Source organism: Selaginella moellendorffii, unplaced genomic scaffold, assembly GCF_000143415.4.
Source record: "Selaginella moellendorffii unplaced genomic scaffold, v1.0 SELMOscaffold_51, whole genome shotgun sequence".
In the NCBI taxonomy this organism is placed as follows: domain Eukaryota; kingdom Viridiplantae; phylum Streptophyta; class Lycopodiopsida; order Selaginellales; family Selaginellaceae; genus Selaginella; species Selaginella moellendorffii.
In genome coordinates this window covers 963513-989024 of record NW_003314312.1, presented here as the reverse complement: position 1 = coordinate 989024, position 25512 = coordinate 963513, and the positions used below count along the sequence as shown (strand labels likewise).

At 51.2% G+C, this 25512-nt stretch overlaps 8 protein-coding genes across 8 annotated transcripts; 1 reads left to right on the top strand and 7 right to left on the bottom strand.

The window, feature by feature from the left end:
- Positions 1-2543, bottom strand: LOC112350572 (pentatricopeptide repeat-containing protein At3g29230-like). Its single transcript, XM_024686971.1, has 2 exons — positions 2355-2543; positions 1-2298 (listed from the first exon to the last, which is right to left on the bottom strand). Exon 2 carries the CDS (start codon positions 2098-2100, stop codon positions 1558-1560), a length of 543 nt encoding a protein of 180 aa, XP_024542739.1. The 5' UTR covers positions 2101-2298; positions 2355-2543; the 3' UTR covers positions 1-1557.
- On the bottom strand, positions 338-766 carry LOC112350539 (pentatricopeptide repeat-containing protein At4g39530-like). The gene has a single exon (XM_024686873.1). It carries the CDS (start codon positions 764-766, stop codon positions 338-340), a length of 429 nt encoding a protein of 142 aa, XP_024542641.1.
- LOC112350538 (pentatricopeptide repeat-containing protein At1g03540-like) lies at positions 792-1451 on the bottom strand. Its single transcript, XM_024686872.1, has one exon. It carries the CDS (start codon positions 1449-1451, stop codon positions 792-794), a length of 660 nt encoding a protein of 219 aa, XP_024542640.1.
- A 16-nt stretch (positions 2544-2559) lies between the features above and the next one.
- LOC112350571 (pentatricopeptide repeat-containing protein At1g11290, chloroplastic-like) lies at positions 2560-4988 on the bottom strand. Its single transcript, XM_024686969.1, has 2 exons — positions 3044-4988; positions 2560-2992 (listed from the first exon to the last, which is right to left on the bottom strand). Exons 1-2 carry the CDS (start codon positions 4976-4978, stop codon positions 2579-2581), a joined length of 2349 nt encoding a protein of 782 aa, XP_024542737.1. The 5' UTR covers positions 4979-4988; the 3' UTR covers positions 2560-2578.
- An 8593-nt stretch (positions 4989-13581) lies between these two features.
- LOC9634844 (indole-3-acetic acid-amido synthetase GH3.5) lies at positions 13582-14028 on the bottom strand. Its single transcript, XM_024686871.1, has one exon. The coding sequence runs from the start codon at positions 14026-14028 to the stop codon at positions 13582-13584; it is 447 nt and encodes a 148-aa protein (XP_024542639.1).
- A 5251-nt stretch (positions 14029-19279) lies between these two features.
- Positions 19280-20037, bottom strand: LOC9634221 (dirigent protein 23). The gene has a single exon (XM_002981833.2). It carries the CDS (start codon positions 19883-19885, stop codon positions 19337-19339), a length of 549 nt encoding a protein of 182 aa, XP_002981879.1. The 5' UTR covers positions 19886-20037; the 3' UTR covers positions 19280-19336.
- A 3058-nt stretch (positions 20038-23095) lies between these two features.
- On the bottom strand, positions 23096-24298 carry LOC112350534 (pentatricopeptide repeat-containing protein At4g16835, mitochondrial-like). Its single transcript, XM_024686868.1, has one exon. It carries the CDS (start codon positions 24296-24298, stop codon positions 23096-23098), a length of 1203 nt encoding a protein of 400 aa, XP_024542636.1.
- Positions 24299-24401: 103 nt separating this feature from the next.
- Positions 24402-25505, top strand: LOC112350533. The gene is made up of 3 exons (XM_024686867.1): positions 24402-24626; positions 24684-25013; positions 25079-25505. Exons 1-3 carry the CDS (start codon positions 24402-24404, stop codon positions 25397-25399), a joined length of 876 nt encoding a protein of 291 aa, XP_024542635.1. The 3' UTR covers positions 25400-25505.
- The last annotated feature ends 7 nt before the right edge of the window (positions 25506-25512 follow it).

The window sequence follows — 25512 nt, the reverse complement described above, 5'->3', positions numbered from 1 at the left end:
TCTCAGGGTGCCACATAGGCACCACATCAAATCCATGTAACATTCTAGGTGCTGACATCAGACTTTCAACTGAAGTGGAACCAAACCGACTAATTGCGAGAGAGATCAACCTCCCGGTGGCTGTAAGTAGGCCGCCGCGTTCTCTGGCTCCAGCTTCACCAATCCCAGCGGCGTGATTGTTCCATTTGTGACACGCCGCCAAGACAATCGTCCAAGTCATGGCTGTTGCTCTATACGGCATGGTTTCCACCGTCTCCACCGCTTCACCCACCAGGTTGGCCCTTCCAAGCATATCGATCATGCAGTGGTAGTGCTTGAGCTCCTGCACCACGCCATACTAAGCCTTCCCTGTGGATCCTTCGAGAAAGCTAAACGCTTTCTCGCAAGCTCCCTGGCTGCTGTATCCGGCTAGCAGCGCCGACCATGCCACCACGCTCTTCCGGTCGCTGATGGAACCAAAGAGCTCCTCGGCGTCGCTTATAGACCCGCATCTGCTGTAGAGTCCCACCAGGGAATTGGATACGTATGGCTCGCACTCCACCCCCAGCCGGCAAACGCGAGCGTGGACGAGCTTTCCAGTCTCCAAGGCTGCCAAGTTGCTCCAAGCCGTGACCACGGCGGCGAAAGTCCGGGTGTCTGCCGCTGCTGGACTGCTCTCGTTCTGCGTCATGTGTGCGAACATCTCGGTCGCAAGCTCGGCTTCCCCGTTGTCTACGAGCCCAAGTATGAGAGCGTTCCAGGACTCGAACACCTTCCGGGCATCCATCACGCTACCGCATTTGGAGTAGGCGTCAATCAGCGTGTTCTCCATGATAAAAGTGGACGTCTCGGCAGCGAGAGTGGATGCTCGTCACCCTCTCCAAGTAGTCCGTCCCCACGCAGTCCTCTTCTTCCATTGCAGCAGCCACAGTAGCAATGGAACTCAGCGCAGCGACAGAGGTCCAAGCGTTTGGCAGCAGCCCCCGAGTCTCCATGCAATGGAATAACTCCACTGCCGCTTCATCCTCTCCATTCTCTCCACAGGCCTGGATCATCGCTGTCCACACCACCCTGTCATGCCGCGGCATTCTGTCAAAGGTAAGCCGCGCATTCAGCACGCTTCCGCACTTCCCATAAAAGTCGACGAGACTGCTGGCTACGAATACGTCACAATCCCACCCGAACTTCGCAGCTTCACAGTGGATGGCCATGCCTTTGTCCAAACACGAGACTTTCACGAGCTTTCCATCAATCTGCTGACCTTGTTCCTTCGCTGCCAGTCCCGTGCAAGCTACCAGTGCTGTGACAATCGTCCGAGAGCTCGGAAGACAGCCTACTTCTCGTTGCATGCACCAGAAGAGCTCCAAAGCTAGCTCGGTCTCGTCGCTCTCCGCGTAGCGGAGTATCAGTGCCGTCCAGCACACCGCATCATAACGAGGAAGCCTGTCGAAGATTGCCCGAGCATCCGCCATACTTCCACACTTGGCATACATCACCACCAAGGAGCTGGCCACGAAGAAGTCCGAAGAGTAGGAGCCTGCCTGTGGATCTCCATCCCCTTCTGCAGAGACTGGAGCTTCACCAGCTTTCCCGGATCCTCATACGAGCACATTGGAATCCAACTTCTCTCGCAGCCAGGCCAGCGCAAGCCGTTAACGCCGCCACGTAGGTGGAACCATCGGGTAGAACACCATCTTCGCAGGAGCTCACACGTCGAAACAGCTGCAAAGCCATCTCCCCTTCCTCGTTGTCTATGCATCCCTGGATCATGGTGGTCCACGACACAGCATCCCGCTGCCTCATCTTCTCAAACACCTCTCGAGCACGGTCCAGTCTCCCACAGCTCGCGTACATGTCCACCAGCGTGCTTCCAACGTAGACATCCGACACAAAGCCGAGCTCCATAGCCAGAGAGTGCAGTGAGCATGAGAGAGTTCCAAGACAGAGCGTCAACCTGGAGAAAACAGCGCAAGCCTCGGCTACACAGCCACACTTTGAGTACATACCAATGAGCGTGTTGGCCACGAAGAGGTTGGAGTCCCAGCCACACTTGGCCGCTAGACAGCCATCCCTCTCTCCAAGCTCCTCACCTAGCGGTGCTACTTTAGTGGTGGCTCTCATGGCTTGCGCGGCTCTGGCTGAGAGGGAGAGAGGCACCAGGATGGATGGGAGGATCGTCAGATGGAGCGAAAGCTGGCCAGAGCTGCTAAGCTGTGGCTTTCTCGATCGCAATAGAGCGGCATTCTTCCTTCATCCCCTAGAATCAGAAGAATCGCGAGCATCTATCTTGTTGCCTGCTTCATCGACCTTCGGCAATCTCTGCCCCACGAAAACGTGGATGAGAAAGAAATAATCGATGGATCAATCGCGCTTACCAGATCCGGCTTGGCGATGTTATGGACGATCGATGCGCCGGTGAACGCCGCCGTGAACATGATGAGATACGAGAGGAATGTGGAGGGAAGCTGGATCTTGGCCGCCATGTCCCTCTCGCGATAAACCCTAGGTCGCTATGCGTTTCGTACGAATATTCGCGAGGTAGTACGGCATTATCGTGGAATGGCCGTTGGCCGTTCCATATCAGCTGAAAGGCCGTTGATCAAGAAGAACTTCCATGAGGCACAATCTCTTGCGAGCTTTGGTTATAGAGGTTGGACATGAGCACATAGGCTGCGGGATCACTGTCATCCAGCGCCATGAGCGAATCAAATGCAAACCTCCCGACTTCCAGGTTCTTCCACTTTTTGCTCGCGCCCAGCAGCGTCGACCAAGTGATCCTGCTCGCTCTCACCGGCATTCTTTCCAGCAGCTCCACCGCCTCGGGCAGCCGGTTTGCTCGTCCCAGAATGTCCACCATGCAAGAGTAGTGCTCGATCTGGGGCTCCACTCCATACCTGGAGCTCATCTCTCGAAAATAGCCCTTGCCTCTCTCCACCAGGCCCGCGTGACTGCAAGCAGTGAGAATGGCGATGAAAGTCACCGCGTCTGGCCTCAAGCTCTGCTCTTTCATCTCCTGGAAAAGCTCGAAAACGATGTGAGAATCACATTGTCGACTGTAGCCTACCATGAGAGACGTCCAAGTCACTGGATCCCTGCCGGGGACTGAATCAAACACCAGCTGAGCGTTCATCATGCTTCCACACTTGCCAAAGACGTCGACGAGACTGGCCTCTAGAACCGGGTCACTCTCCAAGCCGCGGCGGCAGACTTGAGCCTGGATTCCCTTGCCAATGTCCAGAGTGACCAAGCTCGAGCACGCTTTGATCGCTGCAACATAGCTGAGAGCATTCGGCTGGCATCCCTCCGGCACCATTCGAGAGAAAAAGCTGAGAGTCACGTCCCCCTGTTGGTTCTCGGCGTAGGCCAGCATGAGAGCGTTGAAAGAAACCACGCTGTGGCTCGACATGCTCTCGAAAACCCTGCTCGCTTCGGCCAAGTCCCCACACTTGGCATACATGTCCACCAAGCAATTCGCCACAAAGGTGTCCGAGTCACAGCCAGCTCTGGAAGCTTGGACGTGAAGAGCTGCGCCTTTCTCGAGAGACTTGGCCTTGACAAGCTTCCCGTCGACGTAGCTCGCCTCTTCCTTGTCGGCAAGGCTGGAACAAGCCTTGAGCGCTGCTAGAAAAGTTGGAGAGTTTCCCTGGAGTTCCATGCTCTCGAAGGACTCGATAGCCAGCTCGGGCTCTCCATTCTCGGAGTATCCCAGGATGAGTGAGTTCCAGGACACCACATTGCGACTTGGCATCCGGTCGAACGCTTTGCGAGCGTCCACCATGCTTCCGCACCTCGCGTACATCGTCACCAAGATGCTCGCCACGAAGACGTCCGTCTCACACTGGCTTTTCACTGCCAGCGAGTGCACGAGCATGCCTCTTTCCAGAGTTTCCAACTTGACAAGCTTCCCATGGCCTTGGACGATCTGGCCTTGTTCCTTCTCAGCCAGATTGCTGCAAGCTTTGAGAGGAGCCACGAAACTCCTCCCGTCACTGAGAGCTCTGGAGAGGCTCAAGAACAGCTCCAAGGCCATCTCGTCCTCGCCGTTGTCCGTGTATCCGAGCAGTAGCGCGTTCAAAGTGACCGAGTCGTGCTGTGGCATTCGATCGAACACCCTGCGAGCGTCCACCATGCTCCCACACTTTGCGTAGAAGTCGAGAAGTGCGCTCGACACATAGTGGTCTCGGCCAACTTCGCTGTTGCTTGAAAGTCTCAAGTGGATCCATTTCCCTCTCTCCAAAGCTCGACTCTTCACAGCTCTTCCATCTACCATCTCTTTGCTCTCTTCCTGGGATGCTAGAACCGAGCAAGCCTTGAGCGCCGAGACGAAACTTCTTCCATTCGGTGGCGGCGGAGTGGAGCTCTGGCCAGAAGCGCTGCCGGCCACCATTCTCTCAAACAGCTCCACCGCCATGGCTGCCTCGTCATTCTCGGCACAGCCCAGCACGAGAGCGTTCCAAGACACAATGCTGTGGCAAGGCATCCTCTCGAAAATCCAGAGCGCCCTCTCCAAGCATCCACACTTGGCATACATATCGAGCAGAGAATTCGCCACCATATCCGACACGAGGCAGTGGAGCTGCGAATGGATCCACTCGCCTCTCTTGAGCGATTCCACCCTGACTATCCTCCCATGGAACAATCTCCCCGCCTCGCGCAGCGCTAGCCCCGTCACGGCCCTCATGGCCGCCACGAAGCTCAGCGCATTGGGCTGCTCGATCCGCCCAAAAATTTCCAGCGCGACCTCCTCCTGCCCATTCTCCGCGTAGCCCATTGCCAGCGCCGTCCAGGGAACCACATCGCGGTGGCGCATGGAATCGAAGACCATGCGCGCCTCCTCCATTCTGCCGCATTTGGCATACATGCTGAGAAGGCTGCCAGCCACATACTTGTTTGAATCGTGGCCGCTGTAGATGGCCTGCTCGTGAAGCCTGCGCCCGCGCTCCAGATTTCTGGCGATGCCGCATTCCTTGATCGCCGCAAGGAGCGCCGACAGGATCATCCCCCCACCATCGCGCCCGCATTCTTGGAAGAACCCTAATCCTTAAAACCCCTAAAAGATGGAAGTTAGGGCCATTTGGCATATTCTTTAAACGTCTTCCCGTTCCTTGGAAAGGAAACGGTTTTTAGGGCTCGTTTCTATGGAAAAGAGAAAACGAGTAAGTTGCGAGTCTTTTCCTCGTGCACAGAATGCCGATTGGTCAGCACTGCCGCTTGATGTCCTCTTGAAAGTATATCAGATCGTGGTCTCCAGCTATGAGAACCTGGATGAATTTCGGTTCGTGCTGGCGCTCTCGGGAGTCTGCCGCTCCTGGCGCGATCACACGAAATGGTTCGAGGGCGTCAGCATTTCATGCCCGGAAATGGGCCGGTGTTGCAAGCACAAGGCAGAGCTGGACGAATGCGACTGTGTGCAAACCTCGGTCTCCATGGTCACTTCCCGGCTACAAAAAATCACCAGCTTCTGCTTTTGCAGCACTTCCGTGAAAGTAGACAGTCTAAACTGGACGAAGCTCTTGGGGAGCTCGCTGTTGGAGCTAGAGATTGGATGGAATGTAACTTTCAAGACTTTGCAGCGTATCTCCATTGAGTGCATCAACCTCCAAGAGCTGCGAATTGACGGCCTCGAGGTCGCAGGAGAGGATTTTGGGCAAATTACAACGGGTTTATGCGTCCTGCCAGAGCTTCACACATTGCATCTCGATCTTACGGTGCCAGTTCCGCAGCAGGACCAGGCACTCAACAGATTCTTGCGCCAGTGCCCAAACCTCAAACATATATACCTCAAATTGCATGACGACTATGGTAACCCCGACATTAACGATGACGCAATGGGTTCTACTTTGAAACGCCTCCAAACACCGGAAAGTATGCTCTCGAGCTCGAGATCTCGTCCAGAGTTTCTTGCATCGTGACTGCTCCAAGGCTTGAGAAACTTAGCGTCTCTCCCAGTGAAGTAGACGGCGGAGGAAAAGTGACTCTAGTATCAGCGGAATCTCTTGAAAAGGTGGTGGCTAAGCCGGTATACATCAACTTTGCGAGTGAGAATCTCTGGGAACGTTCGTTCGGGCTTGTGTTGGCGGGTAATGAGTGGGAAGACGAACAGCTGTCTCAAGGATGATTTTGGATTTGGCCATAATTCTGTTGATTTCTACGAACTGTTCTTGTTCAGATTTAACATGGTCGACGAATACCAGGAGCTAGAGCTTGGGCTCGGTTTCCTTGCGAAAGTGAGTTTTCAGCCTAGTTGCTTGTTTTCTAAACTCTAACACTTGCAGTGTAATTTTGTGGCTGGCAGCTGGAGTTTGATTATGTCGAGGACGAAATTTTGGGTCAATGCCTTTTGAGAATTCACCGCCTTTTCGTTTCGGAAAGTCCAGAAGAAGAAGAAGAACTCGACTTGAGGCCCGACTTGGGGAGAGCTGCTCATGCAGTTGAAAAGGTCATCAATCTGTGTCGTGTGCAACGCGTTACACTTGTGACAAGTGACAGAGCCGTGGAAAGATCGTTTGATCCCGCGTCTAGCTTTGACATGGAAAGCCTCGTCGAGTTTTATAAGCAGCATTAAACTAGCTGAGATCTTTCGTGTCGTGTCAAAAAGGCCATTCTTTTATGTAGAGCTTTTAACCACTACAGTATATGCATGACTCAGTATGGTGTTTCTTCTGTTGAGGACTTAAGCCGCAATCTCAAGCTGGGATGCCACGTCAGCAGAAGGGACACATCCGTTTAGGTTCTGTAGGTGATCACGCCCGACACATTCTGTTCTTGATCCGTCTTCCGCAATAAAGGTGGACCCAGCATGGAGCGCTGCTGCGCTCACAAGGCTGGGTGTCCCCATTTCATAACATGGTATCAGAGCCCGTGTGAAGAACGATCCTGAAGATGGGGAGTGTGCGCGACGCCATAGAGATCTTTGATGGCAAGGATTTCAGTGGATGGCAGGAGCAACTCGAGTACTACTTTATGCAGAAGGAGCTGTGGCCAGTGGTCGACGGTTCCTGGACGCGCCCTCCCACAACGGACAAGGCTGACCGCAAAGAGTAGGATGGAAAGAACATCAAGGCCTTGGGCATTCTAGGCAGAGGCCTGGGCAAGGTGTTCAGTTGCCATCTCGACATCACGAAGACTGCGCACGAGAACTGGGAAAACCTGAAAGCAACCCTCGGAAAGGAGAATGAGACCACATTGCTGGACTTAGAGACAGAACTCGGTTCTGTAAGACAGCATGAAGGTGAGTCCATTCAAGCCTTTGTTGGAAGGTTGAGGAAGGTAGCAAGCCAGATCGCACGCATCACGAAGACACCAGTGAGTGAACCGAAGCTCAAGTCGGTTGTCATCAAAGGCGTGGCGAAGTATCTTCTGACAACAGCGACTACTCACTCATCAAAGAAATTTGACGAAATAGTCCTTCAGTTGAAGTCAGCAGAGAACTTGATGGAGACCAATGAGGGAGTTGGATCTCAAGATCAAGCGCTATTTGCTGGTCAATCTTCAAAGGGCAAGCGATCTGCAACAGTGTGGGACAGGTTGGGCCCAGTGAATTCTCCAGGGACTGATGGAACCAGTGGGAGCAAGTCCAAGAAGAAGAAGAAGAAAAACGACGGCCTTTGCAACATTTGCAAGAAACCTGGTCATTGGGCAAGAGACTGCACCAATGAAGAAGCAAAGAAAGCCAAGGAAGCTAGAAAGCGAGACAAAGGCAAGCAAGTGGCTAACTTTGCAGCAGCTGATTCAGATGACGAGCATGGCAGTCTATTCATGGCTTCGTTAGAGGATCAGCAGGTGACAAAACATGGTCTGTTGAAAGCAAAAGTAATCTGCAGGCACATGACATACATCAGAGATTACTTCTGCTTTCAACAGACCATGTTTTGTCACTTGCTGATTCAGATGACGAGCATGGCAGTCTGTTCATGGCTTCGTTAGAGGATCAGCAGGTGACAAAACTAGGGGTATCAGAGTGCTGTGAAACTGCTCCCACTGCATAGGCTATGTCTGGCCTCGTACACACCATCAGGTACACTAAGCTTCCCACCATCTGCCTATATGGTATCCGCTTCATATGTTCCTCCATAGGTGTGGTTGCTGGGTTCAGCTCACTGAGTTGAAACCTCTAAAGCACGTCCAGAATGTACTTCTTCTGAGACATCTGAATCACTCCCTTCCTCCTGTCTCGGAAGATCTGAATGCCAAGGCAGTAGTGAAGAGGTCCCATGTCAACCATCTTGAATCGGCACCCCAAATCCAGCTTCAACTGCTTCATGGTAGCACCTTCACTTGAGAAAAGGATGCAGTCATCCACATAGAGAGCTATCATGGCTCAAAATTCTCCCACTCGCTTCAAGTACACGTTACTGTCAGCTGAAATCTTGGAGAACCCCAAACCCAAGAGATAAGCATCCATTTTCTCGTACCAGGCCCTGGGTGCTTGTTTAAGGCCATATAAAGCCTTCTTCAACCGGCACACTAAATGTTCCTTCCCTGGAACAACAAAGCCCTCTGGTTGCGAGATAAAGACCTCCTCATGTAGATCTCCATTCAGAAAAGCTGTGGTGACGTCCATCTACTCGACTTCCAAGTTTTCTTGAGCAGCAATGTTCAGCAACATCCTGATTGATGCATGTTTCACCACTGGTGAAAATGTTTCTGCAAAGTCCACTCCTTCTACTTGAGAAAATCCTCGAGCTACAAATCTGGCCTTGTAACGATCAATAGAGCCATCTGGCTTATACTTGATCCGGAACAGCCACTTTGTACTCACGATTCTTCTACCTGTAGGAAGCTCCACCAAGTCCCACGTTTCATTTTCCATCAGAGATTGATACTCTAGGAAAATTGCATGCTGCCACTCTGCTGCATTTGGACCAGCCAAGGCTTCTTGCAGGGTCTTGGGTACTGTGGCTTCTGCTTGGTGAAAGAGTGCTAGAAAGTCGAGTTCCATGTCCTCAAAAGGAACTTCCTTCTGCTGCTGGGACGGTGAGCTTGCAGCATAATAAAATGCTGCTGAGGTTACTGGAGGTGGCTCAGATGCACTGCGATCACGAGCTGCTCTGGCTTCAACTCTAGAAGCCTCAAGAGCCTGCTTTAATGCCACATCCTCTCTATACTGCTGTCCTTGTTCAATCAAGACACGAACACGACTGGATCTACAAGGTGCTGCTACTTCCTGCTGCTGGCTGCTCTCACTAGAGCTGCCTTCCTCGAAATTGAGAGAAGGTGAGAGATCTGAGACACTCCTTGGAAGAGTTCGGCCTGCCCTGGGAGGAACTTGAGCCATGACTCCACCTCCACCTGTAGCTGCTCCGCCTGAGTGTGCACGCTGCCGTCGAGAGGCATCTTCCTCCTCGCTGTCGCTATCCTCAATTAGGGTTTGCTTACCACTAATGAGTAACGGCATCTGCTGCGAGGTGGTTGCTAGCTGGTTCTTGGTGTTGTACATCTTAGACTCGTCGAAGATGACATTCCTGCTCGTGATCACCTTCCTGGTGTTCAGGTTGAAGAGCTTGTAACCCTTCATCTTGCTTGCATAGCCAAGGAGAATGCACTTCTCACTTCTACTGTCCAGCTTCTTGGGCTCGTCCTTGAGTGCATAAGCTACACACCCAAAGATCCTGAGATGGCTCACGTCTGGTGCCTTCCCATACCACACCTCATAAGGTGTTCGTCCCTTGACAGTAGAAGTAATCTGGGTGGACTCAGGAGCAAACAGGCACATGACATACATCAAAGAGCTGTTTGGCAAGCTGAGACCAGTTCCAGACGACAAGAGGATTTACCTTGGTGACGATTACTCGCACAGTGTGCAAGGAGTTGGGACAATCAAGGTGAAACTTGCCAATGGTCAGAAAGTGGACGTGAGCAATGTCTACTATGTGCCTGGTGTCAAGAAGACTCTTTTCTCAGTGGGGAAGATAGCAGACACAGGCTGCAAGATTGACTTTAACGAGAAAAGGTGCACCATCTCATGAGAAGGCTATGAGCTAGCATCGGGACGCCGACATGCAGGGCTCTATTGCCTGAATGCTGAAGTGGTGTATCCTGAGAGGTTAATGCTCAGTAGCAGCGTGGAAGACAAACCAGCTACACTAGACACTTGGCACAGGAGATTAGGCCACTCTTCCATCAAGAGAGTACAGCAGCTAGCAAGAGGACAACTTGTCCAAGGACTGAACATTGCTCCATCATCAGCTGGATTTTGTGAGCCTTGTGTCCTCAGTAAGCAGCATCGCCTTCCATTTCGCTCAGGTGTAAGTGAAAGAGGGAAGGATGTCCTGGAGCTGGTACACTCTGATCTATGTGGCCCAATGCAGACCATGTCAAGGACAAAGAAGAAATACTTTGTCACATTCATTGACGATTTTTCAAGGATGGTAGCAGTGAAGTTTTTGCTGCACAAGTCAGAGGCCTTTGAAGCTTTCAAGGTCTACAAGCTGCAAGCGGAGCTTGAGATAAGCAGAAAAATCAAGATGCTGAGAAGTGATGGTGGTGGAGAGTTCACCTCTAACGCCTTTAAGGAGTTCTGTGAGCAAGCTGGAATTAAGCGGCAACTTTCAGTGCCTTCAACTCCTGAGCAAAATGGCGTGGCTGAGAGGATGAACCGAACTCTTGTGGAGATGGCACGAGCGCTCTTGCAAGATGCAGGCATGCCAAATTTCTTTTGGTGTGATGCTGTGAAGACAGCAGCCTACTTGAGGAATAGGCTGATTACTTCTGCTGTCAAGGGACGAACACCTTATGAGGTGTGGTATGGGAAGGCACCAGACGTGAGCCATCTCAGGATCTTTGGGTGTGTAGCTTATGCACTCAAGGACGAGCCCAAGAAGCTGGACAGTAGAAGTGAGAAGTGCATTCTCCTTGGCTATGCAAGCAAGATGAAGGGTTACAAGCTCTTCAACCTGAACACCAGGAAGGTGATCACGAGCAGGAATGTCATCTTCGACGAGTCTAAGATGTACAACACCAAGAACCAGCTAGCAACCACCTCGCAGCAGATGCCGTTACTCATTAGTGGTAAGCAAACCCTAATTGAGGATAGCGACAGCGAGGAGGAAGATGCCTCTCGACGGCAGCGTGCACACTCAGGCGGAGCAGCTACAGGTGGAGGTGGAGTCATGGCTCAAGTTCCTCCCAGGGCAGGCCGAACTCTTCCAAGGAGTGTCTCAGATCTCTCACCTTCTCTCAATTTCGAGGAAGGCAGCTCTAGTGAGAGCAGCCAGCAGCAGGAAAGCAGCCAGCAGCAGGAAGTAGCAGCAACTTGTAGATCCAGTCGTGTTCGTGTCTTGATTGAACAAGGACAGCAGTACAGAGAGGATGTGGCATTAAAGCAGGCTCTTGAGGCTTCTAGAGTTGAAGCCAGAGCAGCTCGTGATCGCAGTGCATCTGAGCCACCTCCAGTAACCTCAGCAGCATTTTATTATGCTGCAAGCTCACCGTCCCAGCAGCAGGAGGAAGTTCCTTCTGAGGACATGGAACTCGACTTTCTAGCACTCTTTCACCAAGCAGAAGCCACAGTACCCAAGACCCTGCAAGAAGCCTTGGCTGGTCCAAATGCAGCAGAGTGGCAGCATGCAATTTTCCTAGAGTATCAATCTCTGATGGAAAATGAAACGTGGGACTTGGTGGAGCTTCCTACAGGTAGAAGAATCGTGAGTACAAAGTGGCTGTTCCGGATCAAGTATAAGCCAGATGGCTCTATTGATCGTTACAAGGCCAGATTTGTAGCTCGAGGATTTTCTCAAGTAGAAGGAGTGGACTTTGCAGAAACATTTTCACCAGTGGTGAAACATGCATCGATCAGGATGTTGCTGAACATTGCTGCTCAAGAAAACTTGGAAGTCGAGTAGATGGACGTCACCACAGCTTTTCTGAATGGAGATCTACATGAGGAGGTCTTTATCTCGCAACCAGAGGGCTTTGTTGTTCCAGGGAAGGAACATTTAGTGTGCCGGTTGAAGAAGGCTTTGTATGGCCTTAAACAAGCACCCAGGGCCTGGTACGAGAAAATGGATGCTTATCTCTTGGGTTTGGGGTTCTCCAAGATTTCAGCTGACAGTAACGTGTACTTGAAGCGAGTGGGAGAATTTTGAGCCATGATAGCTCTCTATGTGGATGACTGCATCCTTTTCTCAAGTGAAGGTGCTACCATGAAGCAGTTGAAGCTGGATTTGGGGTGCCGATTCAAGATGGTTGACATGGGACCTCTTCACTACTGCCTTGGCATTCAGATCTTCCGAGACAGGAGGAAGGGAGTGATTCAGATGTCTCAGAAGAAGTACATTCTGGACGTGCTTCAGAGGTTTCAACTCAGTGAGCTGAACCCAGCAACCACACCTATGGAGGTTGGTCTAAAACTCTCACAGGATATGTCACCGACAACACCAGCTGAACAGGAACATATGAAGCGGATCCCATATAGGCAGATGGTGGGAAGCTTAGTGTACCTGATGGTGTGTACGAGGCCAGACATAGCCTATGCAGTGGGAGCAGTTTCACAGCACTTGGAAAATCCTGGCTACCAGCACTGGTTAGCAGTAAAGCGGATTTTCAGATACTTGAAGGGGACTGCCAACTATGGTCTTGTTTACAAGCAGCAGCCTAGGGGTATTCAGCTCGTTGGATACTCAGATGCTGATTGGGCTGGTGAAGTTGACAAGAGGAAGTCCACTTCAGGCTATATGTTCAGCCTTGGTAGTGGAGCAGTTACTTGGTGCAGTAAAAGGCAGCCAACAATTGCACTATCAAGCACCGAAGCTGAGTACATGGCCACTACCTTAGCAGCCAAAGAGTGTGTTTGGCTGAGGCAACTATTGAGTGGAGTATATTATCCACAGAAGACTCCAACAATTATCTTCTGTGATAATCAGGGAGCAATTGCCTTGACGAAGAACCCGAAGTATCACGGACGTACCAAGCACATACAGGTACAGTTTCATTTTATTCGTGAGCAGGTTGCCATGGAGACAATGGAGCTAGTGTATTGTGCGACGGGAGATCAGGTGGCAGATGTTTTCACAAAAGCTCTGCCCCTAGCTGCATTCTCCAAGCATGTCCAAGCTCTTGGTGTGCAGTTGCTCGAGGCTGATCCCAGCTTAGCTCGAGTGGGAGTGTTGAGGACTTAAGCCGCAATCTCAAGCTGGGATGCCACGTCAGCAGAAGGGACACATCTGTTTGGGTTCTGTAGGTGATCACGCCCGACACATTCTGTTCTTGATCCGTCTTCCGCAATAAAGGTGGACCCAGCATGGAGCGCTGCTGCGCTCACAAGGCTGGGTGTCCCCATTTCATAACATCTTCACTTAGAGAAATTTTCACGTTGATAAGATCTTGCAGCATTTACCGGTCGGGTGATTTGAAAAATAAAAGGACAGGATGCACGAACCAGGCTCCTCTCATGATCCAAAGTGATGCGCTGGAAGAATTTAGAGATCCTGATCACTGGGCTTTTTTCTAGTTCTTCAAGTCATGAGTCTAAGTTTAGTGAGTCTTGCAGCCAAGTTTGATCGCTGCTTAAATCAGGCACAGTCAAAGACGAAGAATGGAGATTTAGTTAGAATAATGCCGAACTCACGGTCAAACATGTAGATAAATGTAGATTAATTTATCCTAGTTGACTTTCGACATTGCAGAGCTCTTGTAGCTGTGAACGCGTCCAGAGTTGAGAGCTTCCAATATTCTCGAGGACGCGACGCAGCGAGGGGTCTTGTACTGAGCTGGAGACGCGCCGTTCTTGACAGCCTCCTCCATCAGCCTCTCAAACGTTCCTTTCTTGACAATCACCAGCTCGAACGAATCGATCAGCCCGTCCGTGCCTTTTCTCGTATGCTCTGGATTGAAAGACTTAAGTACGTTGGCACAGCACTGCTCCAAGACTTGAGTTTTGGAGTAGTCTTTGGCATTCCCGAGCTCCCAGAAGATCGTGTAGGAAGGAGGAACGGCAGCTGGATCGCCATAGATCATGAAGTCCAACACTTCAACTCCGGCATCCTTTGAGACCTTGTTCACCACGTTTTGTAGCATTTGCTCGTCCACGGTCTCGTTGTTTATGCACATCACTGCGTTCTTGCGGTGATGGTAAGCCATCTGAGGAGCGCCATGGAAAAAGCTTGTTATTTGCACAACGTCGCCCATCCGGCAGCGGTAAAGACCTATACATTTTCATGAAAGATTGTTGTTAGAGATAAAGAAAAGAACCAAATTGTCGTCTACCTGCAAAGTTCGTCACGAGAATCTCATACAGCTCCCCAATAACCACTTCATGCATGCTTAGAGCTTCAGTAGCACCAAGTGGAAGAAACTCGTAGTAAAGAGATCGGGGTGTGACAGTATAGATGACGTCCTCTGGAGGAGAAAGAGGATCGATGTTGATCCCGATGCCTCCCTCGGACGAGAAGAAACCCTGCCCAACGATAGGAAGCTGATCCCCGGCATAGAAGCTTAACGTCGGAACGTAGTGTGTCATCGCGCCCGTTACCACCGCTGACACGAGCTTCGCTTTGGGGAACAACAGCGGAAGAATTCCAGACCACGATTCGTTGCTGCAGATCTTGAAGATTTTGTCGGCTTCCATTGCGTTGCCACATTTGCTGCGAAAAACTCCAGCTCTTTCAAACGCTTTCCTCAGCTTTGGATCCATGACTTTTGTTTTGCTCAGGCTGGCGGTTCTTATGTCGTTGCAAAGCTCTTCCCAGTACTCGTTCTGGAACAGCCGGAGAGCCTCACAGATACTGTATGCGTACATACACTCGACTTGCTCCACCTCGTGGCGTTGGAGCAGCGCGCACAGCAAGTGGCAGTACGTTAGCTCGCGAAAATCACTTGCGGCGACGAGAACCTCATACGGGGTGGTACGTGAGGACCTCCAGACCTGCCTGAATCTCGTGCTTCGGATCCCATGGGCCGTGACCGGCCCAAATACAAGACCCGATTTGGTTGCATGTAGATCCTTGAAATAGAGCAGGCTCACGGAACGTCCTTTGCCAAGATCAAAGTAGCTTCAAAACAGACAACCCAGCAACTTAGCACATTTCCACAAGATTGGGAAACTTACTTTGTTTTGTAAGCGTAAGAGCTTTCGAGGACTTTTACCACAGAGACAGTGTTCTCGTAAGTCGCCGGGATGTTCTTGTTCTTTCCGGAAGACGTTCCCGAGCTGTTAGATAATCGCAAGTGTAAAAAACTGGCAAGAAAGCAAGTCTTCCTAGCGATACCTTGTGAAGAAGCTGGTGATTGGATCATGGCAAAGAATTTGCCCTCGATCTCCACCAGCAATTCTTTCGAGGTCACTGCGAATATCATCGTAGCCAATAACTGGGACCTGGGATTTGAATGCAGCAACTGTCAGCGGGCTGCCATACTTCTGGAGATACTCGCAGCATGCATTCTTGCGAAGAATGCCGAGCAGAAGCTCCTCCTGGATCGAAGCTGCATTCTTGCACGCGTCCTCGAACTCGGCAATTGCAGAAGCGGCCATTTTTGTGCGAATGTGTGTGATGCTGTGAGTGGATGCTTGTAATGTGTGAGAGTGAGAGAAGTGAGTATGATGTGAGCGCAGTTTGCTATTCTTTTATATTACCCAATTCCATTCAAGCGTGGTAGCCTTGACCGCCAAGAAAGCCTGCAATTTGCCTCTGTACGCGGCAACTTGCGGATAATCACAAATTGTTCATTCAATGCTGACTTACTAGATAAGTCAAGGTTCACTGCTCTAGTGTAAAGCCTAGTCAAGTCAATCCCGTGGAAGATAATCCATCGTTTTTAATGAAGTTATCTTCCCTAATTCAAACTCATGATGTATACTTTTCTAAATTGGGCATTTGAAAATAGCGGTATTAAAAGCCCGAAAGGAATGCTTTGCCTTGATCCATTCTGATCCAAGAATCTACAAGGGCACTCGCATTTAAATCTAATAGAGCGTGTGTTTGAGCAGCTGGAAGATCAAACGGCGATGACCTGGACATTGATCATTCAAGCATTTGCCAAGATGAGACATACGATAAATGTCTTCTGGCTCATGGAGCAAGACGAATTGCAACCATTTGCGGAAGAAGTGTCTAACCCTTGGAATAACGGGTTTAAGGACATTGCGTTGGATCAATTTAAACGACTATGGTGGCGCCTCTTGCACTAGCTAGTGGATATTACTAGTTCAAAAGGTGGTTTGGCAGCGGTGCAGCAGCCCAATGGGAACCTATACCACAGCTTCTCACCCACAAGCTCGATGTCTGGTAAATTGAACAGGATTTGGCCCTCAATACTGTGACTTTGCTTCCTGCATTGCAGCATGGAGCTGTCGTGCTCGATCAAAAGAAGTATGTTGTCGGGGGACGCTGTGAGGACAAATACCTGAGCGATGCGCTGGTAAACTTCTCTGTCTCGTGATTTTCCTTATGATATCGTGATTTTTCTCAGCAAGGTTTTGAATTTGAGAAACTGGACTTGGACTTTACTTCCATCCTGTTCCTGCCAGAGCTAGTTTTCTTCACAGTGGCTGATACTATCTATCAGGTTGCAAGAGGAACAACGGTCTTTGCTTTCGTTCGGATTCCATCAGACGAAAGATTGCGAGGCAGCAAAGCAACTTAAACAAAGTTTGAGGCTTCTTTAGTCTATTTGTGTAGTGTACGAGTTTGAAGCGATGATGCTTGTGTCCCCATGTAACAACGACTGGAGGTGCGGTAATTGCTATTTCTTACCAGAAAAAATATCTTCTTTCTAGGCTGGAACGCGTGGTCACTCGGCTACCTTATAGTGGCGAGGACTTTCACGGTCGAACGCTTGACGACGTCTACACCTTTGATCTGGAAACGAAGGTGTGGGAACGTGGGAGTACAAGGTTCGAAATAATTCCTAAAGATGTGTGTTCATGTAACCTCACCTCGTCGGCTTCTTTCACTGTAGTGGCATGCGTCCACCGGGGTTTTGTTTTCATGGCGATGCTTCCATCAACGGCAATTATCTCTACCTTTTCTCCGGCTGCGACAACAAGCTGTACATGTTGGATCTCAAAACTGTGAGCGAGACACGCTTTTTGCTGAAAGCTCAAGAACTGATAGTCGCTGTTGCGCAGAAACGATGGTCGTCCGCGCCCATGGAGTTTCCTGCTGCGCCAACGTCCATCGCGTGGCTACTGGATCTGGGGAAGAATGCTACATCGTTGGTGGTATGCTATTCCACTGATCAAACCATCATTTTTACTGCGTGTTTCCCACAGGCATGCTGCCTCAAACGATGCTGCTCAACATGAAGTCTCGGAAGTGGACTCCTGTGTGAGCCTCGTCTGCCTCACGAGGTATCACTCACAGACTTGAACGTCGGTAATTACTGAGTGAATCATTTGCAGGGCGTGAGCCTGGTGCACGCGAAGATCAAAGACTACGCTTGTCTCATTGCCTCTGGAGGTGATCACGGTCAGGTATGTGTGACGGTCAGCTCTGTGCAGCATGATTTGAGTCGCATTTTCCCTGCAGTTGAGCGTGTTCAAGCTCGATACCATGAAGTCCTACCCGGCTACGCCATCCAAAGCAGACTTGCCAAGCTACTGCCGCGTGAGGGACAGGGATGACTCCGTTGTAGGGACTGTGTCCGTTTCGGAAGGAGGCAAACCGGTAGCGGACGTTGCCGGAGCCATCGAACTTCTCACGGGTCAGGCCGGTTTGCTGCAAAGGAATGGAGTGGCTTTGACTCGCGGCGATCTGGTTTATCCCGGAGAGGAGCTGGAGTTTTACGAAGTGCTCAAGCCTGGCAACATGGACCTGCATCGCATGAATCTCGCCGCCTGCAAGCATTTCTTGTCCCGGATAAACATCAAAGTTATGAGAGGAGAGGGATGGCTAGTGCCTCTGATGGAATTCGACGCAGAGCCCTTCGTGTGGACGTGGAATGTCTCGCGAGACGCGGCGATGAACTATCTGTGGCGGCATGGAGTGCCGAGGTACAGCATGCTGAGAGTCCACTACGTAGTGAACAGTGACAGGGAACGTGAGCACGAAGATATCAAAGAACTCTCTTGGCTGCTTATAATTTGACACATTTTGTTTATTACACTTCTATTATTCGAAATAATTTTTGATACAAATAATTCTAATGGCATATGGTGTTTTGTGTTTCGTGTGCTGCTTGTTTGTGCATGTCACCATGTCTACCACCATAGCCATTGCCAACATCATCCCCTTGAATAAAGAACATTAAACCTTTGGTTACAGATGAAATAGAGAAAACAGCACAGTTCTGCATAAACAAAGGTCTGCAAGAATGCCAGAGATTTCGAAGTGTTGAATTTCATTAATCCAGCCACCGTTCCTCCTATCTTCTTGGAGATCGACTACTCCAAAACTCAAGACTTAGAGAAGTGCTGCGTGGACGTACACAATCCAGAGTACACGAGAAAAGGGATGGACGGGCTGATCAATTCGTTCGAGCTGGTGATTGTCAAGAAAGGAACGCTCGCGAGGCTGATGGAGGAGGCCGTCAGGAACGGCACGTCTCCAGCTCAGTTTAAGACCCCTCGCTGTGTCGCGTCCTCTAGAACATCGGAAGCTCTCAACTCTTAGCTACAAGACCTCTGGAGTGTCAAAAGCCAACTAAAAAATTTTTAATCTACATTTCTCATGAGTGTGCATGCTTCTCTCGTCCACACTGAGATTTGTAGTCCATTATAAAGCTTACTTAGCTTCCATCGTCCAGTTGTCTACCACGACATATGGTCCATTAGGATATTTTTGGTATTGGCCTCATGGACACGAGATAGATTACAGTCACAGCAGCTTTTTTGGGCATGGGACCGGCTCCGAAGAGCCATGCAAATGCCTTTGCATCTATGATCCTAAAGAAGATCACAAAGATCATCTTGTTTAATGCATGGTTTGGTTATAAAACTTGACGAAGCTAAATGCAGGGTCAAACGTTCTTGGCACTGCTCTCGCAAGTGTAATGCGTTGCACACCACATAGATTGATGACCTTTTCAACTACATGAGCAGCTCTTCCCAAGTCGGGCCTCCCTTCTTCTGAACTTCGGAAAGGCAATGAGAAATTTTATAGAAACAAGGGAAAATCAACGCCGGCTTGGAGATGGCCGCACTGGAAGTAGCCCGAGATGCAATGTCCGAGACCATTCCCGCCGTGAAACGCTGCATAGCCAGGTCAGCGCCGAGGAGCATTATCTTCCGGATGATTTTTCTTTCTTTCCAGGGCGGAAAGCCCAGAGCATATTCGACGCCATGCCCGGTCAGCTCAGGCATGTCCATCACACGTGGCGTGGGTGGAATCGGCAGCGTGAAGATGGGAAGATCGGAGCTGGGAGCGATGCTGGGAGTGCTGCCAATTCAGCTGAAACTTTTTATTCGAGGAGATCTCGGTCACTACACCTGGGATTTGATCAAGCACTCCCACAGTTTGATCACATACAACTGGAAGAAGATCTTGGAGCCGTAAGGCTCCAGCGAATACGTTCGCAGCGTTGCGAACCCTTGGACAAATCGAAACTCCCCACTTCCGCCCACGATTGAAAGCTCCCTCTGCGGCTCCAGCGCGCGGCTCTGGCCCAGGAGATTGATGTTTCCATCTCGCCCCTCGAGCTCCACGGTCAGGCTCGTGAGGAGGCTGATGTTGCTGAGAGAATCAAACACTAGCATTCCCTTGGCTCTCCCCACGAGCTTGGAGTCCATCGAGGGGGCTTGTGTGAGCTTGTCGTCAAGGATGGCCACCTGGGCAAACATGGTGGCGTTGTTCGTGCCTGGAAGAGCAATCGCGGTGGTGGCATTCAGCCCGGGTGTTGGGAAGAAGAGATCCTGTTGGTAGAAGCTGATAACTTCAGTGCACTTTGCAAAGTGATTGCTAGGATCCGATGCCGCCCAAGAACTTGCTGCATAGAAAAATACCACCGCAAGGATCTGGATGAGTTGAGCCATACTCCTGCTTGTAGATTACTTCCCTGGAGAGTTTAAGGTGAAATATCATTTTTATCGTACAGGAAGAGAAGAATGGTAGCTTCTAAGTTGATTTCCAGAAGCACAGAAATAGTCCAATTATAATTTAAAAATAAAAAAAATAAAAGAAGAAGAAGAAGAAGAATAAAAAGAAATATAATATCACTTTCCCATGACCATCACCATGACAATTGTCTGGGTTCAAGTGATTCAAAAAGTTATTGAGTTTACAGAGAGAAATGGAATTTTACCATGTCCTAACTTCCGAAACACCATTGCTGTAGAGCGTTTGTTTTGTCAGCCACGCTATCCGTGGAAGTAGAATTACTCACTCGAAGCGTGATGCGTGATGCCTTTGCATTTGACTCAAAGAAATGATAGGTAGAACCAGACAACCTATCCTTGCAACAAAGTCTTGGCAGGCAGCATTTCTTGACAAATTTATATAGAATTATATGAAAGTCTTTATCCCACAATCTCTTTCGGCAGCACGTGGGCCGGATAGGTATCCTTTCGCCAAACCATAGTCAAAGTAATCTTGGCCAAGTTTGATTACTCAAAGTCAAAACTTCATGGCCGACTGAAATGGCTTGCGCCGGTTCACACATATCTATGACTGTGATATCACAATCCGGTGTCACCTGCTTTTGCGCAAAGCAAGTTGTCTTCCTGGGTGATTGTCCAGCGCAAGCTACCATCAAGTTTCCACACCTCGACATCGCCAGCTTCATTCACGCCTCTCCCATAGAGCAACGGTGGCGAGCGCACGGGGTTCTCGCACTCCACGCCCACCGGATCCCGACTCGTCACCGCCGGCAAGTTGGAGAACAAGCCAGGAACCTCGTTGTTGGTGACCCGGTTGTAATCGTGGCCGAGATCGCGGATGATTCCAAGTCCTTGGCTCCGGCCCGACGCTTGGCTCCGGCCCGACGCCTTCTTCCCGTTCATCCACACAAAATGCCACTCGTCCTTGAGGTCCGACACCACCATCCATGGCTTGAGCGTTGGGTTCCTGATGTTCAAGCCCAAGCAAGCCACCATAGCAGCTCGTCACTCATCTTCTCCGCCATCCAGAAACCAATCGCGGTGCCGTCACCCAGGAGGTTTCTCAAGACTGTGTGGATCTCGAACTTGAGCTTGAATGGAAAGTTTGTGTTGGAGTAGCATGCTACGCGCTCGCGTTGCCTGTCACAGTTTACTGCGTACTGGACTCTCAGCATGCTGTACCTCGGCACTCCATGCCGCCACAGATAGTTCATCGTCGCTTCTCTTGTGACATTCCACGTCCACACGAAGGGCTCTGCGTCGAATTCCATCAGAGGTACTAGCCATTCCTCTCCGCTCATATCATCCGGGACAAGAAACGCTTGCAGGCGCATAGATTCATGCGTTGCAGATCCAAGTTGCCAGGCTTGAGCACTCCGTAAAACTCTAGCTTCTCTCCGGGATAAATCAGATCGCCCCGAGTCAAAGCCACTCCATTCCTTTGCAGCAAACCGGCTTGACCCGTGAGAAGTTCGATGGCTCCGGCAACGTCCGCTACCGATTTGCCTCCTTCCGAAACGGACACAGTCCCTACAACGGAGCCATCCCTGTCCCTCACGCGGCAGTAGCTTGGCAAGTCCACTTTGGATGGCGTAGCCGGGTAGGACTTCATGGTATCGAGCTTGAACACGCTCAACTGCAGGGAAAATGCGACTCAAATCATGCTGCAAAGAGCTGACCATCACACATACCTGACCGTGATCACCTCCAGAGCCAATGACACAAGCTTGGTCTTTGATCTTCGCGTGCACCAGGCTCAGGCCCTGCAAATGATTCACTGCAAATTACCGACGTTCAAAAGCGTCTCAAGTCTGTGAGTGATACCTCGCGAGGTAGACGAGGCTCCACGCACACAGGAGTCCACTTCCGCGACTTCGTGTTGAGCAGCATCGTTTGAGGCAGCATGCCTGTGGGAAACACGCAGTAAAAATGATGGTTTGATCAGTGGAATAGCATACCACCAACGATGTAGTATTCGTCCCCAGATCCAGTAGCCACAGCGATGGACGTTGGCGCAGCAGGAAGCTCCAGGGGCGCGGACGACCATTTTTTCTGCACAGCAGCGACTATCAGTTCTTGAGCTTTCAGCAAAAAGCGTGTCTCGCTCACAGTTTTGAGATCCAACATGTACAGCTTGTTGTCGCACCCGGAGGAAAGGTAGAGATAATTGCCGTTGACGGAAGCATCGCCATGAAAACAAAACCCCGGTGCAAGCATGCCACTACAGTGAAAGAAGACGACGAGGTGAGGTTACATGAACTGTACTCACAAGCTCCCACACCTTCGCTTCCAGATCAAAGGCGTACACGTCGTCAAGCGTTCGACCGTGAAAGTCCTCGCCACCATAGACCCACATCTTTTCATCGAGCACGACAGCTCCATGCTGCAATGCAGGAACTCGCAGCAAAGTCACAATTTTGAGGGCCAAATCCTGCTAAACTTACCAGACATCGAGCTTGTGGATGAGAAGCCGCGCTAACAAGTTCCCACTGGGCTGCTACACCGCTCCCAAACCACCTATTGAACAGCGCCATGTTGAGAGGATTTTTAAAACTATCAAACCCGATTCCATAGCTCGTTCGAATTCCCCAAACGATTGCATTCCAGGCTACGATGTAACGCCACGCTATCGCATCAAACACGCCCTCCACTCTGGCAATATTCCTGATCGAGCTAGGAGGCGCGTTCCAAACGATGATGTTGCGGTGGTATTTTTCTTTGCAGCAAGTTCTGATGGCAGCGGATTCCAGCAGTCGCTTTGCAGAGTGCATTGAAGTTACCAGTTTCTACCTCCAGGATCTCTTCTTCCCATCACCACCGCGATTGTTCTTCCTGACGCCACCATGTTTGGCATGGTTCCCATCGACGACAAGCGCACACCTCGATCGACTCCAAGCTCGTGGGAAGAGACAAGGGAATGCTACTCTCACATTTCGGTGACATGGAACTGGAAGAAGATCTTGGAGCCGTAAAGCTCCCTCTGCGGCTCCAGCGCGCGGGGAGATTGTTGTTTCCATCACGCCCCTCGAGCTCCACGGTCATGCTCGTGAGGAGGCTGATGCTGCTGAGGCTTGATCAAATCCAGGTGTAGTAACCGACATCTCCTCTCCAGAGGATGAAAGTTTCAGCTGAATTGGAACTTAACGGCTAACCGTAGTGATCCCCATGGATCTTGCGAGCTCCCAGCATCGCTCCCTCCACGACCGCATCACTCGCAAATGGCATACTCTCCACGAGCTCCTTGGACGCCGCCACCTCCCCAGCTCGCCCAAGCAAATCGGCCATGGACGAGTAGAGCTTCACATTGGGCGCGCGATCCAGATCCAACACCATGCTGCGGAATTGACGCTGGGATTCCTCCATCAATCCCAAGTGTACGCAAGCGCTGATCGCTGCCGCGTATGTGGCCTCGCTAGGGTTTTCTCCCTCGCAGAGCATCCCATAGAAGAGCTCCACCGCCTCCACGAGCAAGCCGCTCGAGGCGAGCGCGCCAATGGCCACGCTCCACGTGACAGTGTCCAGACTTGGACACGTGGCGAAGAGCCTCCACGTGTGATGGACATGCCCGAGCTGGGCATATCCCCGCAGGAGGACCGTCCATGCCCGGGCATCTCTCGCCGGCATGGCGTCGAATATGCTCTGGGCTTCTTGGAGATGGCCGCGCTGGAAGTAGGCCGAGAGGAGGAGCGTCCACGAGGCGATGTCCGGCTCTAGCATTCGATCGAAGACCCAGCGCGCCTCTTCCAGGTGATTCTTCTTCACCAGCGCCGCGATCATCTTGTTCCAGGGCGCGGCGGCCTTGATTCTCCCGGAAGAAACCCCAGGCTCTTCAAGATCTTCGTGCCCGGGCCGATAATCTTGATCCAGATGGCGCATTCTCTCCTCTAGCTCCTCCAAATTCTCGGCATCGATGGATTGGATCAGCTCCTCCGCCTCGGCAACGTTGCCACTCTGCGCATACGCTGCGATCATCGCGTTCCAGGAGAGCTCGTCGTGGTCGTGCCGGGGGATTCTCTCGAAGATCATCCTGGCTCCATCCAGATCGCCGCTCCTAGCGTAGGCCGTGACGAGGCTCGTCCAAGAGATGACATTGGGGTGTGGCATCGCGTCGAGAAGATCCTTGGCCTCTTCCAGCTCGCCGCGCTGGGCGTGGCCTTCGATCATCACATTCCAGACAATGGCGTCGTGGCGAGGCATTTGGTGGAAGTATCTCCTCGCCGATGGAAGATCTCCGCCGAGGCAGCAGCACTGGACCATCGCCGTCCAGGAGATGAGATCCCTGACAGGCATCCGATCGAAGAGCGCAGCGGCATCGCCAATCTCTCCAGCCGAGGCAAGCGCCGCGAGCATCGCATTCCAGGACACCTTGTTCCTCTCGGGCATCCTCTCGAAGATCTCTCGAGCCTCGGCAATAGCACTGCCACAGGCTGTGATCATCGCGGTCCACGAGACGATGTCGTGGAAGGGCATCACCTCCCGGAAGAATCTCCTCGCTCTCTCCAGATCCCCAGTCCGGGCAAATGCCCCCAGGATGCTGTTCTTGGTCACCAGATTCACGCTCGGCGCCCTCTCAAACGCCGCGAGCGCCTCATCGATCTCTCCATTCGCTGCGAAAGCCGCGATGAGGATGTTCCAGCTATACTGGTTCTTCTCCTGGATCGAATCAAACGCGGCCTTGGCATCGCGCACGCTGCCACACTGGCCATACATCTCCACGACCAGATTCAAGAGATAGACGCTTGCTGGGCGATCGGCACTGCTCGAGAGGGACAGGATCCCGGCGTGGAGGCGCCGCGCGCGGTCTAGATCCCCGGCAGCGCCGCAAGCTCTCAGCGATTCGGCAAAGGAGCTTCTAAAGCTACGCTGGAAGAGGTCGGCATTTGGGCTTATCATTGACATAATCACGTCCAAAGATCTGGGAAGCATATCGATCACTACTTTCATCCACTTTCTTGCTAGGCTTGATGCTCATCATGCTCTGCAGGAGAACTTGGCACTCCTCAATGGACTCGATCCAACTACTTTCGTGCTAGACTCTCGAAGTTTTCGACACCTTGTCAACATGGTTTGCTTTGGGTTCTAGAGTAGAGTGGACGACTTTTGCTGATCCCGATCTTTCACATTGTGCAGGGAAATCTCCACAAGTTTGTGCTCATCGCCTCGCTGTTGGTGGTGTGCATCGAAGCAAACAGCACGCTGGATGTCTTCACGGTGGGGTGCCAAGATCCCGGAACAAGCTTCACTGCATCAACAGCCGGTTCTTCGTGCTCCAGCACTTGCTTGGTTGACATCCCCCTTGGCTATAGATTCAGGTTCGATGGGCAGCTCGGCCTCCTCTTTAGCCTGCCCAACTGCCTTGGCACGACCACGGTCTTGAATTCCACCCGAGAAGTTTGTGCAGTGGGGAGCTCCAGCCCAATCAAGTCTTTCAAGTTCGCCTGTGTCAACTAAGTTTGCAGTACTGATCCGATATGTATCTTCGAAGTCCCTCTATAAGTACATCCATTCTTGTTTCTGGTCGCTTGTTTTTGGAAGAGCGTGCTGAAGTGTCGTATGGGCTAACC